The sequence below is a fragment of the Hippopotamus amphibius genome, chromosome 15 (assembly GCF_030028045.1).
Source record: "Hippopotamus amphibius kiboko isolate mHipAmp2 chromosome 15, mHipAmp2.hap2, whole genome shotgun sequence".
NCBI classification, from domain to species: Eukaryota; Metazoa; Chordata; class Mammalia; order Artiodactyla; family Hippopotamidae; genus Hippopotamus; species Hippopotamus amphibius.
In genome coordinates, this window is record NC_080200.1 from 11,060,378 (window position 1) to 11,075,645 (window position 15,268).

The 15,268-nt window shown below is 43.9% G+C and overlaps 1 protein-coding gene across 1 annotated transcript in view; it reads left to right on the forward strand.

Annotated features, from left to right (window-relative positions):
- The window catches only part of MUC16 (mucin 16, cell surface associated), a 69,049-nt gene that overhangs the window by 2,875 nt on the left and 50,906 nt on the right, over positions 1–15,268 (forward strand). Inside the window, exons 4-13 of the mRNA XM_057708298.1 lie at positions 1,308–1,438; positions 1,534–1,601; positions 6,280–6,452; positions 7,226–7,261; positions 7,522–7,587; positions 10,087–10,211; positions 10,306–10,373; positions 11,752–11,924; positions 12,517–12,552; positions 12,759–12,839. Coding sequence (XP_057564281.1) covers positions 1,308–1,438; positions 1,534–1,601; positions 6,280–6,452; positions 7,226–7,261; positions 7,522–7,587; positions 10,087–10,211; positions 10,306–10,373; positions 11,752–11,924; positions 12,517–12,552; positions 12,759–12,839 — 957 coding nt within the window. The remainder of the gene's footprint in view (positions 1–1,307; positions 1,439–1,533; positions 1,602–6,279; positions 6,453–7,225; positions 7,262–7,521; positions 7,588–10,086; positions 10,212–10,305; positions 10,374–11,751; positions 11,925–12,516; positions 12,553–12,758; positions 12,840–15,268) is intronic.

Consider the following 15,268-nt stretch of genomic DNA (forward strand, 5'->3'; position numbering starts at 1 on the left):
GGTTTCTCAAAAAAAACTAAAAATAGAACTACTCTATGACCCAGCAATTCCACTCTTGGGTATATATCTGAAGAAAACAAAAACACTAATTCAAAAAAGATATGCACACCCCAATATTCATAGCAGCATTATTTACAATTGCCAAGATATGGAAGCAACCTAAGCGCCCATCAACAGATGAATGGATAAAGATGTGAGATACACACACACATACCCACACACACTGGAATACTACTCAGTCATAAAAAAAGAATGAAATTTTGCCATTTGCAGCAACATGGATGGACTTGGAGGGCATTATGCTAGGTGAAATAAGTAAGACAGAGAAAGGCAAATACTGTGTGATATCAGTTATATGTGGAATTAAAAAAATACAACAAACTAGTGAATATAACAAAAAAGAAGCAGACTCACAGATAGGGAACAAAGTAGTGTTACCAGCGGGGATGGAGGGAGGGGCAATGCAGGGGTGGGGGAGTGGGAGGCATTAACTATTGGGTGTAAGGCGGGGTACAGGGATGTATTATACGACACAAGGAACATAGCCAATATTTTGTAATAACTGTAAATGAAAAGTAACCTTTAAAACTTTATGAAAAATTTAAGAATAATTTTTAATAAGTGTAAGCTTGTTAATAAAATATATAAGATGCACATTTTATTTTTTTAATTTTTATTGGAGTATAGTTGATTTACAGTGTTGTGTTAGTTTCAGGTGTACAGCAGAGTGAATCAGTTATACATATACATATATCCGTTCTTTTTTTAGATTCATTTACCATATAGGCCATTACAGAATATTGAGTAGAGTTCCCTGTGCTATACAGTAGGTCCTTATTAGTTATCTATTTTATATATAGTAGTATGTATATGTCAATCTCAAACTCCCAATTTATCCCCCCTGGTAACCATAAGTTAGGGTTAGTAAAATATATGTGATGCACATTTTTTAAAATTACTGCTATTTTGATGTTCTTGACTGCTAAAGTATTTGTGGCCTAAGGCCTGAGCACAAAAGGTCTTGGTCTCTCCTTTTCCTACAAAAATGTTCATGACATGTCAGCCTTTGGACACTCTAGGATAAGAGGGTTGAGGTTCCCTTTCAAGCTGATGTCACACTTCTAAGACAAAGGTCCCTTCTCCTCCCCTGGCTAGGTGAGGAGTGGGGGAGGGGGGTATCCCAATGGGATATCTCAGTCTTCACCTAATGAATGCTATGGGCAGAGAGATGGCACTAGTCCCTTCCCCCCTTAATCAGCTCAGGCCTAAGACTGATAGGTCTCTCCTCTCTCTCTTTCTCCCTCCAGTTGCAGGCATGAGCCCAGCCCTGGTGCCATTCACCCTTAATTTCACTGTCACCAACCTGTTCTTTACCCCAGACATGGGGCACCGAGGCTCCGCAAAGTTCAACTTCACGGAGAAGGCTCTGAATCGTCTGGTAAGAGCCCTTCAATGCCTGCACTGGCCTGCCTTGTCCTCACCTCACCCTGGCCCTCAGCCTCTCTTGCTCATGTCCCTCCCCCTTCTCCCCAGCTTGGCCCTCTGTTCAAGAACACCAGTATCGGCCCACTGTACTCTGGCTGCAGACTGACCCTGCTCAGGTAAGACTCCCCACCCCCTCCTTACAACATGAAGGGCTGCGCTGTCACAAGCAAGCTCACCTGAAGGGAGGGCCTGAATGTGACAACTAGAAGGCGAGAGTCATAAACGAATGGGGCTTCCCGGAATTCAGATGCAGAAGGCTGGCTGAGTGTATCAGAGGGGGCTTCCTGAGAGAGGTGGTTGTCAAAGGGCTTAAATTATTTGGATAAGCAGATGCACAGAGCATTCACACTCAGCAGTCAGAAAGGGCAACACTGACTCATTAAACAAACATGAAGGGACTTCCCTGGTGGTGCAGTGGTTAAGAATCCGCCTGCCAATGCAGGGGACATGGGTTCAATCCCTGGTCCAGGAAGATCCCACATGCCATGGAGCAACCAAGCCCATGCACCACAACTACTGAGCCTGTGCTCTAGAGCCCACGAGCCACAACTACTGAGCCCGCGAGCCACAACTACTGAAGCCGTTGTGCCTAAAGCCTGTGCTCCACAACGAGAGAAGGCACTGCAATGAGAAGTGCATGCACCACAATGAAGAATAGCCCCCGCTCACCACAACTAGAGAAAGCCCACACGCAGCAACGAAGACCCAACACAGCCAAAAACAAATAAATAAATTTATAAAAAAACAAACATAAAGTGAGGTACCTCAGGGGACACCCTGTGACAGGTGCTAAGGGCACTGAGAGAATCAGTCCTGAGCCCCTCCATCAAGGTGCCCACAGTGTAGAGAGGACGACAGCCGTATGCACTTAAAATTGTAATATGAATGTGGTTAGCACAATGATAAAGCACTTCACGGGGGCCATAGGAGCCCAGAAAATGGACTCCTAGCTCCATCTAGGGGGGTTGAGTGGAGGCTGTCTGGAGAAGGTGATGTCTAAGCCAAGTTTTGATAGTCGAGTGTGCATTTGCCAGAAGACACATTGGCAAAGATACTTCAAGGGCCAGCATATCTTAAGTAATGGGCTAGATGTGAGAAATATGGTACATGAGTAAAGCTCTGTGGAAGTGGAGAGTGGAGAGTGGGGAAACAGCAACTGAATGAATGAGGGAGGAGGGAAGGAGGGAAGAAGGAAGGGAGGAGGGGAGGGAGGGAGGGAGGAAGGAAGAGAAAAAGAAAGAAGGAAAGAAAGAAAGAAAAAGAAAGAAAGAAAGGGAAAAGAAAGGAAGAAAAAGAGAGAAAGGAAGAGAGAAAAAGAAAGAAAGAAAGGAAGGAAGGAAGAAAAAGAAAGAAAGAGAAAGGAAGGAAGGAAGGGGAGAGAGAGAGAAAGAAAGGAAGAAGAAGGAAGGAAGAAAGGAAAGAGAAAGCTAGGGAAGGAGGTTGGCTGAGAGGATGGATGAAATGAGTGTAGTTGCATGAGTGGTGGGATGAGTTTGGAGTAGCAAATATCATCAACAGTTCAGATTGGAGCTGGGGCCAAAGGTCACACTAAGGAATTTTCACAGTATTTTGCGCAGCAAAAGTCAAGCTTGCTTGCTTGCTTGCTTGCTTGCTTGCTTTTTTTTTTTTTTTTTTGCTGCATGGCTTGTGGGATTTGCAGGATCTTAGTTCCCGGACCAGGGATCAAACCTGTGCCCCCTTGCACTGAAAGTGTGGAGTCCGAACCACTGGACCACCAGGGAATTCCCGAGGTCAAGCATTAATGATCTCAGTATTCAAATACATGACATCACATCCTGTTTCCGTCACTAGCTGTGTGATGTGATGTTTGGGAAGTTCTTTAACATCTGCATGACTTTGGTTTCTCAACTATAAAGTGGTAATCATATCAGCATCTAGCTCATAGAGTTGCTGAAAAGATAAAAAAGAGATAGCAAATGTAAAAGTAGATCACCCAGTAGTATTTTTATTAGTATTTATTATTTCATAAGTATTATCAACTAGTAGGTGTTCTATAAATATTAGTTATACTTATTCAGAGCTGTAGGAAGCCATGGAACTTTTGTAAGCAGAGTCTGAAATGTAGTTTAACCAGAACACTGGTAGGTATGGGGATGGAAAAATTTGCTGTGATGATGGGACAGCAGGTGGGGAGGAGAGTGAGATGTCAGACTGGACCTGGATATTGCTTGGATGAGGGGGAACAAAGGATGGGGGAAGGTCCAGAAAGCCTGCTACATCTCTGGCTCTTGCACTGATATGGAAACATGGGAGGAGGTGCAGTTTCTGTGTTTTTAGGGGGGAGATAATAAGCTTAATTGGGGATATATGGAATCTAATGGGTCTGGAGGGCATCCCTGAGGCTGTTGGTTATGTGGCATAGAGCTCAAGAGGGAGGTCTTAGTTAGAGAGAGTGAAATTGAATCTCATAATAATAAAGGTGGTAGCTGGAAAAAAATGAGTAGGAACCAACTAATCCAAGAAGGATGAGGGGAAAAAGAAGAGAAGCTGACTGAGGATGAAGACTTTAAGATCAATCAACAATCCAATCAAAAAAATGGGCAGAAGATCTAAATAAGCATTTCTTCAAAGAAGACATACGCATGGCCAAGAAGCACATGAAAAGCTGCCCAACATCACTAATTACCAGAGAAATACAAATCAAAACTACAATGAGGTATCACCTCACACCAGTTAGAATGGGCATCATCAGAAAATCTACACACAGTAAATGCTGGAGAGGGTGTGGAGAAAAGGGAGCACTCTTGCACTGTTGGTGGGAATGTAAATTGATACAGCCACTATGGAGAACAGTATGGAGGTTCCTTAAAAAACTAAAATTAGAGTTACCATATGATCCAGCAATCCCACTACTGGGCATATACCCAGAGAACACCATAATTCAAAAAGACACATCTACTCCAATGTTCATTGCAGTACTATTTACAGTAGCCAGGACATGGAAGCAACCTAAATGTCCATCGACAGATGAATGGATAAAAAAGATGTGGTCCATATATACAATGAAATATTACTGAGTTGCAAAAAGGAATGAAACTGGGACATTTGTAGAGACATGGATGGACCTAGAGTCTGTCATACAGAGTGAAGTGAGTCAGAAAGAGAAAAACAAATATCGTATATTAACACATATATGTGGACTATAGAAAAATGGTACAAATCAAGCAGTTTGCAAGGCAGAAATAGAGACACAGATGTAGAGAACAAACATATGGACACCAAGTGGGGAAAGCAGGGAGGGTTGGGGGGGAATGAACTGGGAGATTGGGATACCAAACTGTACGCTCTAAATATATGCAGTTTATTGTATGTTAACTGTATCTCACTAAAAGTTCTTAAAACAAAAAAAGAATTAAAGGTCAATCACTTCATGGAGTAAGAAGATACCTAGATGAAGAGGACCCAGAAAAGACCATGGCTGAGAAACCAGACAAGACCCAGTAAAGAGAAATGTCATAAACCAATGGGAGGGAGTCAATTTGAAGGAGAGAGATTGTTACCGACCAAGGTTCTTAGCCTCCTTTTTTTTTTTTTTAATTATTTTTTTTGGGGTACACCAAGTTCAATCATCCGTCCCTATACACATATCCCCGTACTCCCTCCCTTCCTTGACTCCCCCGGCCTCGAGTCCCCCCCACCCTCCCCGCCCCAGCCCTCCAAGGCATCTTCCATCCTCGAGCTGGACTCCCTTTGCTATACAACAACTTCCCACTGACTATCTATTTTACAGTTGGTAGTATATATATGTCTGTGCTACTCTCTCGCTTTGTCTCAGTTTCCCCTTCACCCCCCGCCCCCTCCCATACCTCGAGTTCTCCAGTCCATTCTCTGTATCTGCGTCCTTGTTCTTGTCACTGAGTTCATCAGTACCATTTTTAGATTCTGTATATGTGAGTTAGCATACAATATTTGTCCTTCTCTTTCTGACTTACTTCACTCTGTATGACAGATTGTAGTTCTATCCACCTCATTACATATAGCTCCATCTCATCCCTTTTTATAGCTGAGTAATATTCCATTGTGTATATTTAGCCTCCTTAATCAATAGAAATTGATCCCGGGGAGGGGAGAGGCAGGCTTGGGGTGGGATGAATTGGGAGATTGGAGATTGCCACGTATATGCTACTAATAAGAAAAAAAAATCAAATTGTACACTTTAAATATATTCAGTTTATTGTATGTCAATTATATCTCAGCAAAAGTTCTTAAAAGAAAAAAAAATTAAAAATAAAATAAATTAAAAAAAAAGAAAAGAAATTGATCAGAGGCCAGACAGGACATTCAGGCAAGGCTTTATTGGGGCCCCTGCTGCAGCAGTGGGGAGTAAGAACAAACAACAGGTACCTTTTCTTGCTGGCTCCCTGAGGTGGGGGGCAAGCTGGTTCCTTATATGGCGTGGGGGTAGGGGTGTGTCCAGGGGTGCGGCTGGAGGGGTGGCTTAGGTGGTTTGCCCACCCCTTTGGTGGTGGTGTGGGCAGGGGGCATGCCCAGTACCCTGCTTTTGCTCCCAACCCCCTACTTTTGCTCCCAGCTCTTCAGAACTGGCAGTTGGGTTTTTTGGTCTCTTTTTAGCTTGTCCATAATTTGCCCCAACTGCACATGCACACAGTTATTTTTAGTCCCTTATAGTTTCTTTGTATTTTGTTGCTCAAGGACACATTTGTCCAGGTGCAAGCACTGCCGCAAAGGGTCCTAGCCTGTCTCACAATGAACAAAGTATATCACTCTCCCACATCTCTGAATGCCCCTATTCTTCTGTCCTGGCCACCCTAGGACTGAAAAGGATGCGGCAGCAACTGGAGTGGACGCCATCTGCACCTACCACCCTGACCCCATGCATCCTGGACTGGACCGAGAAAAGTTGTACCAGCAGCTGAGTCAGCTGACTCATGGTGTCACCCAGCTGGGCACCTACACCCTGGACAGAAACAGTCTCTATGTCAATGGTGAGTGCCCATGCTGCGGCTGGGGTCTACTCCAGGCCATGTCTCTCTCTACCAGTAGCTCTCAACTGGGGAAGATTCTGTACCCCAGGGGATATTTGGCAATGTCTGGAGACAGTTTCAAGTCATGACTGATGGGTTGCTAATGACATCTAGTGGGTAGACACAAGAAGTGCTACTAAACATCCCACAATGCACAAGGCAGCTCCCCACCGAAATGAATTTTCTAGACCAAAATGTCAAAAATGCTGAGTCCGAGAAATTGTTATACACAGATTCACAGTTCTCTTTTTAAAATTTATTTATTTATTTATTTATTGGCCGTGTTGGGTCTTCGTTGCTGCGTGGGCTTTCTCTAGTTGCAGAGAGCAGGGGCTACTCTTCGTTGCGGTGCGCAGGCTTCTCTTTGCGGTGGCTTCTCTTGTTGAGGAGCACGGGCTCCAGGCGCACAGGCTTCAGTAGTTGTGGTGCAGGATCTTAGTTCCCCGACCAGGGATCGAGCCCAGGCCCTCAGCAGTGAAATGGTGGAGTCCCAACCACTGGACCACCAGGAAATTCCCTGTTGTATTTTAATTTTGGCAATAATAGTGGCGATAACACTTATCATTATTTTCAAAGAAAGCACACAAAGGCACAGAATAAGATGTAGCCAACACTGTTCACATGGATCTCAGAAGATTTGTTAATGAGTTCCATTTCTAGGTCTGTCATCCAACCCTTGCTTAACACTTACCCATCATAACAGTCCTTCTGTACTCTTTTCTCCCTTTCTGCAGGTTATAACCGTCAGTACTGGACGCCTACTACCAGCAGTGAGTATTCAAAACTGTGCAACCTTAATGCCCCCTGGATCCTTATTCCCCAGAGCACATCTTTCAGGAGAGAAGCTACCAATGCCCCCTCCCTAAATGCCCAGCCATAGCCTCAGAGCAGCCCCTAACCCACCCAAGTTCTTGCTTTGAGTCACGATAGAAACCCAAATTCCAGTGAACAACTTCTGCTCCACATTCCTTCCAGAGGGGACTCAATCATTTTCCCTATGTTTGTTTGTTTGTTTGTTTGTTTTTCTCAGCACCAGTGACTTCTACATTCTCTCCGGAATCCTCCACATCTCTGTCCCCCATCCTCAGCTCTACAGGTAGGAAACCTGCTCTCTGGGACCTATGAAACTTCAGCCCTGCATGGTCTGGCCCCTGTTAGCCACCCAGCCTCAGCCTGTCCCACTTTTTCTCTCACACTTTCTAAGCTTTGGCCACATCAGAGGCTTGTCTGGTCTTCTAGTGCCCTAACCTCTGTCTGGCCTTTATAGTAGCTCTTCCTGGAGATCAGCTATGCCTAGCAACTTACTTACTTGCCTTTCAAATCTCAGCTTGACCCTCACCTTCACCAAAAGACTTTCCAAGACCACTTAAATGATGTAGCATTTCTCCTGGACACACACCTGGCTCACAGGTTTTCTCTATCATATCACCACAAGTATTTCTTTCACGGAATTTACTACTATTTGTTTTATTCAGTCTTTATGTATTTGTCACCCTGAAGCTGAGCACCTGAGCTCATTTTATGTTTATTGATTGAATGAATGGATGAATGTAGCAATCTCTGTATAGGTCCGCATTTGCGGATTCTATTTGCACATCCAGAAAATTATTCAGGATATTAGTCTTGAGTTGATTCTTGTCCCATCTCCTTGTCTTTCCCAGAGGTGAGTCTGAGGGCTCCTGAGTCAACAAGGAAACTGATACAGGGACTTAGTTCATGCCATGAAACCTGTTTTACATCAGCCCTTAAGATTCGTTTGGTTTTTTTGGTTGGTTGGTTTTGGGTTTGGGTTTGGTTTTGTTTGGCTGCATTGGGTCTTCATTGCTGCACGCGGGCTTTCTCTAGTTGGAGCGAGTGAGAGCTACTCTTTGTTGTGGTGCTTGGGCTTCTCAGTGCAGTGGCTTCTCTTGTTGCAGAGCACGGGCTCTAGGTGTGTGAGCTTCAGTAGTTGCAGCACATGGGCTCAGTAGTTGTGGCACGTGGGCTAAGTTGCTCTGCAGATCTTCCCGGACCAGGGATCAAACTCATGTCCCCTGCATTGGCAGGCGGATTCCTAATCACTGCACCACCAGGGAAGTCCCAAGATTTTTTTTTTTTTATTTGAGTCTATAGGTCTTTTTCATGCTTATGTCATGCCCCAGGTTGGGCATCCCTGGCTCTTAATCCTGCCATGTGAATCTGGAGTTATGAGATACAAATTGGTGTTTTATACTTTGAATTCTGCCTTCAAGACACTGCAGGCTTTTTATATGCTTCAGGCAGGATGCATACTCTCCACTTCCTCACTGCTCCGCTCAGATCAACTCAACCATTTATGTAACATGCCTAGTTCCTGCAACCTTCAATTTTCTTTTAATTGGAGTATAGTTGCTTTACAATGTTATGTTAGTTTCTGCTGTACAGCAAAGTGAATCAGCCATACGTGTACATATATCCCCTCTTTTTCGGATTTCCTTCCCATTTAGGTCACCACAGAGCACTGAGTAGATTTCCCTGCACTATACAGTAGGTTCTCATTAGTTATCTATTTTATATATAGTAGTGTATATATGTCAATCCCAATCTCCCAGTTCGTCCCACCCCTCCCTTCCCTGCTTGGTAACCATAAGTTTGGGTTCTCTACATCTGTGACTCTATTTCTGCTTTTCAAATAAGTTCATCTCTACCATTTTTCTAGGTTGCACATATAAGCGATGACATTATATGATATTTGTTTTTCTTTTTCTGACTTACTTCACTCTGTATGACGATCTGTAGGTCCGTCCACGTCTCTGAAAATGGCACTATTTTGTTCCCTTCTATGGCTGAGTAATAGTCCGTCATGTATATGTACCACATCTTCTTTATCCATTCCTCTGTAGATGGACATTTAGGTTGCTTCCATGTCCTGGCTATTGTAATTAGTGCTGTAATGAACATCAGGGTGCATGGAAGCATGGAGTCTTAGCCACTGGACAGCCAGGGAAGTCCCCCAAGCTTCCATATATAGAATGGACAAACAACCAGGTCTTACTGTATAGCACAGGGAACTATATTCAATATCCTGTGATAAATCATAATGGAAAAGAATATGTATAACTGAATCACTTTGCTGTATGGCAGAAATTAACACAATATTGTAAATCAACTATACTTCAACTTAAAAATACTGATTAATATAATATAATATAATATAATACACTCTTCAACGATGGTTATTGATACTGAGGAAGCGGTCACTTTCACGGGTGGAACAGCCTTGACTAATCAGTACTTGCACATTCTCTCCTGATGGTCAGAAGACTATGGGAGATCTCTGTCCCAAAGGGAAGTAGAGTGACTTTGCCTCTCCCTCCCACCAAATTGTCTACCAATTGCTTTTCTTTAGATACATTAGGCTGAAAAGAGTTTAGGTTCTTTTTCCAGCTAAAATCATCCTTCCATGGGGAGGCCCCTCCCCCACTATAAGTCCGGCTGGATGCAAGAGTGATACAAGTTGGACATCTTAGGCCTGACTTGCTGGACACTGAGGCTAAGGTGACAACATTGGACCCACCGTTTCCAACCATCCTAGCCAGAGATCATAACGAACCTCCTCTCTCCCTTTCCACTGTAGGCGTGAGCCCTTCTCTAGTGCCTTTCACCCTCAACTTCACCATTACTAGCCTGCACTACACAGAGGACATGGGCCCCCCAGGATCTGAGCTATTCAACACCACAGAGAGGATCTTGAATCGCCTGGTGAGAACCCCTCCAGTGCCTACCCTCCAGTGCCTGCTCTTGCCCTGCCCAGCCCCTTGGCCCATCTGATCACCTCCTTTTCTTTCACTCCCAGCTCAAACCCTTGTTCCAGAACAGCAGTATTGGCCTCCTCTATGCTGGCTGCCAACTGACCCTGCTCAGGTGAGAACTCCAGAGTAGACATGCAGGTAATGTGGGAAGGGGAGGTTGGGGTGATGACCATAAGCTACACCCTAACATCCTGCACCCACCACCTCAGGGACAGCTCTCACCTTGTCTCACACTGTGTTCCTGAGCAGAAAATGCAGAATCCTCTTAGACTCTCCTTCACAGGAGATAAGATCGCAGGAGATAAGGTTGAACTTTTCAGAAAGATCTTTCATCTGGAACTCATCGAGAAAACAAATAATCATGTCAGCTTCACCACTATAGAGGAGTAGTTTTCAACCAAGAGTGATTTCACTCCCAGGGGATATCTGGCAATATCTGAAGACATTTTTTTGTTGTCACAATTCTAGTGGACATTAAAAAAAAAAAAGAGTGGACATTATTACTGATACCTAGGGACACTGCTAAATATCTTACAGTGCCCCAGACAGTTTCCCAAGACAAAGAGTTTATCTGACCTGAAATGCTTATGGTGCCACGGTTAAGAAACCTTGCTGTAGTGGATGCATAATGATATTTATGCATGCACTAAATCATTCACAACCTTCTATATACTCAGATACTGAGAATAAGTCCAACATATGGAAACCCCCCTATGCACACTTAGGTCACCTCACCCTTTGTGTGAGATCTCTCAATCACGGACCTTGTGTCAGAGCATTGAATGCCCCCAGGTCCAAGGATAGTCACTGTTGCCCTTCAGCCATGATACTAGGTCTGCCCATTTTCATGGGCCCTGAGATTTTTCTGGCTCTGATACCACACAGGCCCATCCCCACCTCTACCAGAGGCTGGCCGCTTGGCCTCACAGTCTCTTTCAGAAGGCTCAGTCTCTCTCACTGCAAGGTCTGATCACCAAGAACATTGGCCCTATTTACATGTAGTTTTAAAAAATGGCTGCCTTTTATTGAGCACTTACTAGTGCTAAATACTGTGAGGTCTGTACTACTGCCTCATTTGACATATGAAAACACTGAACCTCAGAGAGGTTGAGAGACTTACCCAAACCACCCAGCAGTTGAGTGGCAAGGCTGGGATTTAAGAAATTTGACACTGCCTTTTTTAATCTTGTTGAATCCCCAGATCCCTTCCTTCCACCACCTCTGTCATGCTTCTATTGTTAGAGTGTGTGATACCTTGTTCTGATCGTCATTTTAAAGTTTAGCACAAATATCAACATTTCTACATGCTACATCCTCTGTGTTCAGGGACCTTGGCTGGCCTCTTCATTTCCAACTCTCCCCCAGCACCAAGGCCATTCCAGACCACCCCCCAGTCCTCCTGCTTTCTCAGCCCCCTCCTTCAATGAGGCTTCTCCAGGACCCTACCTGGAATCCCCACTTCCCCATCCCTGTGTCCCCTCCCTGCCCAGGCCTGAGAAAAACAGAAGAGCCATTGGAGTTGATGCTGTCTGTACTCACCGTCCTGACCCCATGGGCTCTAAACTAGACCGAGAGAGGCTGTACTGGGAACTGAGCCGTGAGACCCATGGTGTCACCCAGCTGGGCTCCTTCAGCCTGGACAAGGATAGCCTCTATGTCAATGGTGAGCGTGCATCCTTTTTGTAACTACAAGTTGAAGCTGAGAATCTGCCCCCCAGGAGGGTTGGGACTCTCCAGTTGGCCACAGGACCCATTCTATGTATCATTTTCCATTGAGCAATCACCCTTGATGACTCAAGGAAGCCCTTAGGCTCTTCCCTTTGCATCCCTGCATTCCAAGATTTTGATTTATCAATATATACTTGTCTGAGGCACAAAGCCTTTCTTCAGAAGATGAAAGATACTATCCCACTGCCTGAAGCCAGTGGGGATTCAAGAGTCTGGCCATTCATCTTTCTCCCCACCAACATCTCAAAATCCCCTCTAGAGACTGAAAAGCACAAATTTAGAATCCATGTTCTAGAAATGTCAGTGTATTTATCTTCCCCAGTAAATTGCAAATCCATGAAGACATGTACTGGGGCTTTGATTTCTCCACCTTTTAAGCACAAGATATAGTTGCTCCTAAATCAGAACTGTTGAATGATGCAGACTTGACGTCTCAGTTGAGGGTAGGGGTTGGTGGTCTATGGGCTGTATGTTGGGCATCCCCTTTCCTGCTTGTATCCCAATCCTGTCTCCTTTTCTCATTGCAGGTTACACCCAGAGGACCTCGGCCTCCACCCCCAGTGGTGAGTACTCAGGACCCTGATGACCATGTACTCCTGGCTCCTTGTGGACAGAAACTGATCTCCTCATCCCAGAGCCTCAGGGAGAGGAGATTCCAGAGGACCTGATTGTCTCACCCCAACTCCCCTACATTCAGTGGCTCCAGCTGGACAGGAAAGATGCACACAGTGGCATCCGTGCCCACTCAGAATCCCCATTTTCACTACAGACTATTTCTCCTTAGCTGCTGTGACCTCCATGCTCTTCCCGGGGACCTCTGTGGTGCCAACCCACTTCCCCAGCTCCACAGGTAGGTGCCTTCTTTCTCCAGATCCTTCTAGGAAGCCTTAAAGCTAGGACCTGAGGGTTTCAGAGACAAGCTGCTATGAAAGAATTAAAACTGCCATGGGCTGCCCCTGCTCTGCTCTAAATTCTCAAGGGCACAGAATGTGAATTCCTCATCTGTCCAGCTCTGCTGACTGTGGGCAATTTGCTTACCCTGTCGGTGCCTCAGTTTCCTCACCTGCCAAGTGAGACTAATAATACTTCATAAGGTCGTTGTGAAGGTGAACTGAAAATGTGCGTAAAAACAACTAGCACAGGGGATACCAAGGAATTTAGTCCAGTAAATATTTACTGGGTATGTATTCTGTGCTGGGCAGAGGGGATAAGATTGTAAGTCACGTGTAGTCCCTCCCCTCGCCAAGTTTACAGTGTATTGAGAAATACTGAAATTGAATGTATGATTACTATTGATAATAATTATAAAAGAGATTCATATTGTCCACCACTTACTATATGCCAGGCTGTGTGCTATTATCATGTTTTTTATTTTTAACTTTCCATTTTGTAATGAATATAGATTCATAGGAAGGTGCAAGAAATAGTGCAGAATTCCCTATACCCTTCACCCAGTTTTTCCCCAGTGGTTAACATCTTGTATAACTAATAGCACTATATCAAAACCAGGAAATTGACATTGCTAAAACCCATAGACCTCAGTCAGATTTCACTAGTTTCACATGTACTCATATGTGTGTGTGTGTGTGTGTGTAGTTCTATGCCATTTTGTCACATAGGCACCCGCTCCCCCGCTGCCCGCCATGTAACTACCACTACAATTGAGATACAGAACTGTTCTATCACCAGAAAGATGTCCCGCATTCTACTCTTTTATAGTCACACCTACCCAGTCTAACCCCTGGCAACCACTAATCTGTTTTCCATCTCTATAATTTTGTTATTTTGAGAATGTTATATAAACAGAATAAAAAAAAAAAAAAGAATCATACAACATGCAACCTTTGGGGACTGGCTTTTTCACTCAGCACAATGCCCTTGAAATGTGCTCTTTTAAAAAACGGTCACTTAACTTTCATAATTTCCCTACAAAGTATGATTCTCCCCATTTTACAGTTAAAGAAATGGAAGTACAGACAGGTTAAGGAACATGCCTCTGGTCACATGACTGGTGAGGTGCTGAGAGAGGATTTGAAACCAACATAGAATTTACCATTTTAAAGTGTACATTCACCATGTTGTGCAATCATCACCACTATCCATTTCCAGAAAATTTTTATCATTCCAAACAGAAACTCCATCACCATTAAACACTAACTCCCCTTAACTGCCACCCCCAGTCCCTGGTAACCTCTATTCTACTTTCTGTCTCTATGAATTTACCTATTCTAGGTACTCTTATGTGAGGGGACTCATACAATATTTGTCCCTTTGTGTTTGGTTTATTTCACTTAGCATAATGTTTTCAAGGTCCACTTTGTAGAAGGATCAGAAGTTCCTTCCATTTTTATGGCTGAATGCTATTCCATTGTGTATGCCGCATTTTCTTTTCTTTTTTTTTTAATATTTATTTATTATTTTATTTTATTTATTTATTTGGCTGTGATGGGTCTTAGTTGCGGCACGCAGGATCTTCATTACCACATGCGGGGTCTTTAGTTGCAGCATGCCAACTCTGTTGCGGCATGTGGGATCTAGTTCCCTGACCAGGGATAGAAACCAGGCCCCATGCATTGGGAGCACGGAGTCTTAGCCACTGGACCACCAAGGAGGTCCCTGCCACATTTCCTTTATCCATTCATCTGTTAATGGTCACTTAGGTTTTTTCCACTTTGGGGCTATTGTGAATGTTGCTGCTGTGAACATTTGTTTTCAAGTATCGAAGTCCCTGTTTTCAATTCTTTGGGTGTCTATACCTAGAAGTGAAATTGCTGGATCGCATGGTAACCCCATGTTTAACTTTCTGAGGAGCCACCAAACTGTTTCCATAGCAGCTCCACCAGCATTTCCACCAACAACACACGAGGGTTCAATTCCTCCATATTATCACCTATGATAATTTTCCTTTTTTTTAAATAATAGCCATCCTAAAGGATGTGCATGCTACTGCATTTTTTAAAGAACTTTTATTGGGATATAATTGACATACAAGAAACTGCATATATTTAAAGTGTACAATTTGATATTTTTTTTTCTTATTAGTAATGTGTACATGGCAATCCCAAACTCCCAATTCATCCCACCCCAACCCCTCCCCACCCCCGCTTTCCCCCCTTGGTGTCTATATGTTCATTCTCTACATCTGCGTCCCTATTTCTGCCTTGCAAACCGGTTGATCTGTACCATTTTTCTAGATTCCGCATATATGCGTTAATATACGATATTTGTTTTTCTCTTTCTGACTCACTTCACTCTGTGTGACAGTCTCTAGGTCCATCC